The sequence below is a fragment of the Fukomys damarensis genome, unplaced genomic scaffold (genome assembly GCF_012274545.1).
Source record: "Fukomys damarensis isolate Sample0158 unplaced genomic scaffold, DMR_v1.0_HiC HiC_scaffold_37, whole genome shotgun sequence".
Classification (NCBI taxonomy): Eukaryota; Metazoa; Chordata; class Mammalia; order Rodentia; family Bathyergidae; genus Fukomys; species Fukomys damarensis.
In genome coordinates this window covers 8,379,689-8,384,849 of record NW_022900949.1, presented here as the reverse complement: position 1 = coordinate 8,384,849, position 5,161 = coordinate 8,379,689, and the positions used below count along the sequence as shown (strand labels likewise).

Sequence of the window (5,161 nt, the reverse complement as noted above, 5' to 3'; positions counted from 1 at the left end):
AAAAAAAAAAAAAAGAAAAAAAGAAAAAAAAAAGAGCGCAAAACAGCTGAGTGTGGTGGCACACGCCTGGGAGGCTGAGGCAGAAGGACTCCAAATTCAAGTCCAGCCTGGGCAACTTAGCAAGAGCCTATCTCAAGGAAAAAAAAAGACGTGGAAAAAAAAATACAGAGGAGGTTTAGTGAGGGGCTAATTGTGCCAAAAATAAAACCCAACCCCCCCAAACTATCAAAACACACGACTTCCCATTTTCCCTGAATTGTTGTGCAGACACCATTCTGCAAAGCCTGCTGGGCTGTCCTTGGTCTGTCTGTGCTCTCGTCCCTACGTGTGTGGGGTCCTCTGGACAGCTGCTGTCCCCCGCCTGGGAGCCGGTCCCCTACAGCTGCCCAGCCTCCGGCACCCTCTGCGTCTTGGGTTTTGCAGGGTCTGGGGGCAGCTTGGGGGCCCCAGGGAGGGCAGGGCAGCAGAGGGACACGTGGGGGAAGGGCTGGGAGGACATGTCACAGGATCTGCTGCCACCACTCCATGGCACTGGGGCCAGGCAGCAACTTCCTGGGTGCTGAGCACCTGGTACTCCATGCCAGCAAGGCCCAGAGAGGCACTCGGAACCAGCCTGCGCCATGGAGCGGGGAAGTGGGCTGTGAGGACCTGCCCAAGACGCTGGACAGGGGGCTCTGCTGTCTGCGGGTCCCCACCCTGGAGCTTCCTCACCCAGGCAGCTGATGGCAGCTGTGCCCCCGGGCAGGAGGCAGCACGGACCCCGGGTTCACCATCCACCGGCTGAGCCTGCTGTATCCAGCAGCCTCTTGGGCCAGGTAGGCGAAGCATCCGTACCTTGCCCTCACTGTCGGTCTGGAACTCAGCCAACTTCAAAGCGATTTTGGGGTTCTTGCTGCCTGTGAGGAGCAAAAGGGAGCTGAGCGCCCACCTGGACGGTGTCACTGCTGCCATGTTCGGGGCTGCTAGGTGGCCACAGGAGGGGGCCCAGCCAGGGCGGGAGGAAGCTGAGTATGCGAAGGTCCATCTGCGGGTGTGTCCCCTCCTTGGCATGGGCACAAAGTCCCACAGTGGGGCCTTCAGACTTAGGACTGGGACTGTGCTCCTGACAGGGATGTGACAACTGGTTTTACTGCTTAAGAGTACAGTCTAGAAGCAGGGTGTGGTGGCAACGCCCTTCGTCCCAGCACTCAGGAGGCGAGGCCAGTTAGAAGGCAAGTTCCAGTCTAGCCAGGCAACTCGGTGAATGAGTGAGCCCCTGTCTCAAAATAAAAAGATAAAAAGGGCTGGGGATGCAGCTCGGTGCGAAGGCCCTGGGATCAATCCCCAGGACTGCCAACAACAACAACAACAAAACCCACTGCAAAGGGGCCAAAAAGCAAGGGAGAAGTCACGACAGACAACAAACAAGGCCCAAAAAAGGATGAGAACAGGATGGGCGCCCCGTAGGGTGAACACCAGGGTCCTGCCTGGCTGTCGGGATGGACTAACCATGGTCCGAAGGCCAAGTCTTCCCACCTCCTATTTCGGGATGGTTGAAACACTTAAATTATTTTTTTAAATGGGAAATGGGAAGAAAAGGGTTAACAGAGTAGGGGAAGTGGGACGGGTAGGGGAAAGGAAATTAGGGAAAAGAAAAAAACATGAGAAAAGGAAAAAGTGGAAACAAAGTCTTTGTAAATAAGGGAGGGTGAAGGGAGGGCAGGGGTATGGGGAGAAAATGAGAACCGAGACCTGATCTGTAAAGGTGCAAGATCCCAATGATGAATGTAACTGTGCTGTGTACCTAGAATGTACCAATAAACTCAATGAAAACATGGTTAAAAAAAAACCCACAGGTTGAAAGAATGATTATTTTGTGTAATAAGACTGCAACGTGCAATGCAATTTTTCACAATGTAAACATCGATAAAGGGTTTTCTGTTGTTGTTTTTTACGGGATCTGGCTTAATCTCCCAGGCTGGGCCACATTTTGTTGTTTTGTTTTCTGACACAGGGTCTTGCTGTATAACGTAGTTCAGACTGGCCTTGACCTCGTGGCAATCCTCCTGCCTCAGCTTCCCAAGCAGCTGGGTTACAGGTGTGGGCAAACACGCCCGGCTAACTTGTAGGGAAAGTTTTTTTCTTTTTTGGTACCAGGGATCAAACTCGGGACCTTGTGGCTTGCGAGACAGGCAGCGGCACCACTGAGCTAAATCCCCGGCCTTCTTGCAGGAAAGTTTACTGGCAGCCAGATTTACACACATTTGGGCTGCTGCATCTGGGCTGCACTGTTTCTATGAAGCCGGAGCTGGGCACCTGGAACAGAGACCCGGCCCCTGTCCTTCGGGTGGGGCTGGCAGACCTGTGCGCTGGTCACCGAGGCCTCGCTAGGCCAGCAGGAAGGCGGAGGGCGGAAGTCTCCGGTGCGCCTGGGCTCACCTGTCCTGGGGTACCGGTAGGAGTCCATCTTCCGCTCTTCCAGTGCAGGGGAAGGGACGTGGATCACCTCCACCTCAGACTCGTCCACCTCCTCGTACAGGATCCTCAGTGTCTTGAGGCCTTCGGAGCCTGCAGGGAGGACAGGCTGCCGAGGGGGCCGGGCCATGCGGCTGACACTCAACTTGTCACCTCTTTGGCCAGTTGGTGCACCAGAGAGGACAGCCCCAGCCCCAGCATGTGGCCCAGAAGGTGCCCGCGGGTGTGATGGGTCAAGTGTTGTCCCCTACAAGTCAGCGGTACTGTCCGACCCCCCAGAACGTGCCCGCACTTACGGGCAGAGACTTTAAAGAAGTGATTAAGGTAAAACGAGGTCACAGGCTGGGCCCCAGCCCGCGGGGATTCAGGTCCTTATAAGAAGAAATTAGCCCAGCATGGAAAGTGGTACAGGGCTAGTGCTAGTTGGGAGGCTGAGCCAGGAAGATCTCAACTTCAAACACAGCCTTGACAATTTAGTGAGGCCTTGCCTCAGAATAAAATTTCAGGGAAAAGGGCTGGGAATGTAGCCCAGTGGCAGAGCATGTGCCTAGCACACAGGAGGGATGGGGTTCCAGCCCCAGTGCTACAAGGAAGAAAAGGAAAAGGGATCAACGCATGCAGGCGCACACTGCAGCGGCCACGGAGAAGCCGAGGAGTGCGGCCTCAGGAGGGAGCCCCCCGCCGGCACCGGGCACTCAGACTCCCAGCTTCTGGATCGAGGGAGCGACGCACTCCTGTAGCCCCAGCCACCCAGACAGGGCTGGTTTGTCACCTCAGACCCAGGGGACAGACAAGGCCCAGGCAAGAAGGAGCAGGATAAAGCTGTCATGAAACAGGCCGGGCTGAAGAATGGCTCGGTGGTACTCTGTAGCCTCGGGTCCAGCCATAGCGCACACACATACAAGAAAAGGGTAAAAGAAGGGAAACAGGAAGGAACGCAGAAGCGAGGGAGGGAGGAGCCATCAGGAGGCGCAGCTGAATCCTGGGAAGCCGCGGCTTGGAAGGAGCCTGGCACCTGGCCATGTGGGACCCCGGGGACAAGACCCAACCCCGAGTGTCACTGTCATCTGCAGCCACGCTGTGGGCCCAGGTGGAGGGGAGGCCAGATGCTCCCCCAGGCCAGTGCCCACCGCAGCGTGACAGTAACATGTGTCCAAGGACACACAGGCAGGGGGGCCGAACACAGTGACGAGGGCTCTGTGCTGCACTGAGCCCCGGGCCCCTCCCGTGACGGCGGAGGCAGGGGCCCAGTGTCCAGGCGGGGACCCACCTTCCCAGGAGGCTGTGGGGCACCACCAGCACCCCGTGAAGCGGTCAAATTCCTCCTGGATGACGAAGGTGGCCACACCCGCAGACTTGGGGTCGTCCAGGACGTTGGGTAACCCTGGGAGGAGAAGGTGCTCTTGAGGGGTGCGGCCCTGAAAACTGGGGTGGGAGGGTGTGGGACCAGAGGTGACCGGGCGTCTGGCGGTGGGTGTGGCTGCGGTGGGCAGACGCCCGGACTGGGCAGCTTCCACAGAGAAAGGTCAAGGGCACCCAAGGAGGGCCAGAGGGTCCAGGCCTCACCCTTGTGGCAGAAGGTGAGTCGCTGCTCCTCGCCCGTCTCGATGTTGGCCACCCACACATCGTTGTTGTTGATGAAGGAGAAGAAGGCGGGGTCGGCGGGGCAGATCTTGGGGTCCATCCGGGGCCCAGAGCACTGGGTCTTGATCTCCAGTGGCTTCATGGGTGTTACCTGAGGACGGAGAGGCCGCATCAGGAGCACGTCCTTCCCCCTCCACGAGGGTCCCCGCCCGAGTCCCCGGGTCCCCAGTGCACCATAAAGCCATTTTTGCCCCCGTCACGGCAATGGAAGAGGCTGTTGTTGGCCTGGAACAGGAAGAGGCCGCTGGCGCTGTGGAAGTCGTAGGAGGTGATGCCGAACACGCCCAGGCGCTTGCGCTCCCGGAGCAGCTCCTCCTCCCGAGAGTAGACCCCGTGGTGGGGGGTGGCCTGGGGACACACAGGGGGGCCATCGGCAGCATGACTCAGACCCCACAAGGGGCTCTACTCCCCCAGCATTGACTTCCCCACATCGACCCTGCAAGAGCTGAAGAAACGGTGGACAGAGGGGGTGCAGCAGGGGCTGCTGGGCCGTGAAGGCCCTGGCACGGCAGGTGCTGCTTGGCATCCAGTGTGGCAAGCGGCCCCTTCTTGCGGGCAGCAGCCAATCCAGACCCAGTTCTACACATTCCTCCTTAACACAGAGGCCAAATCCAGACTCCCTGGCCCCCTGACTTCACCTGTCCCCCGGGGTCAGGGCAGCCACAGCGTTCTGAAGGTGGGTGTGGAGGAACACCAGGGACACCAGAAGCATGTGTTGTTTGTCTGTGGTTTTTCTGCAGTGCTAGGTATTGAAACCATGACCTTTGCACTGAGCTATACCCACTCCTTAAAAAAAAAACAACTGCGGATCAAACTCGGTACCTTATGCTTGTGAGGCAGGAGGCGGCACCATGGAGCAAAATCCCCTCCTTTTTAAACAATTTGAGACAGGATCTCACCAAGTCAAGAAGTTGCCTAGGTTGGGCCCAAACTTTTTGATCCTCCTGCCTCAGCCTACACATGTGTTTTTAAAAAAGGAGAACAGGGCTGAGGCTGTAGCTCAGTGGTGAGCACTTGTCATAGATGTGTGAGCCCTGGGTTCCAGCCCCAGCACTGCACAAAA

General features: G+C 57.5%; 1 protein-coding gene across 1 annotated transcript in view; it reads right to left on the bottom strand.

Moving 5' to 3' along the window:
* Positions 1–5,161, bottom strand: part of Dpp9 (dipeptidyl peptidase 9) — a 31,586-nt gene that overhangs the window by 13,378 nt on the left and 13,047 nt on the right. The window contains exons 6-10 of the mRNA XM_033759557.1: positions 4,273–4,446; positions 4,021–4,189; positions 3,725–3,838; positions 2,419–2,547; positions 835–896 (exon numbers count right to left, since the gene is read on the bottom strand). Coding sequence (XP_033615448.1) covers positions 835–896; positions 2,419–2,547; positions 3,725–3,838; positions 4,021–4,189; positions 4,273–4,446 — 648 coding nt within the window. The remainder of the gene's footprint in view (positions 1–834; positions 897–2,418; positions 2,548–3,724; positions 3,839–4,020; positions 4,190–4,272; positions 4,447–5,161) is intronic.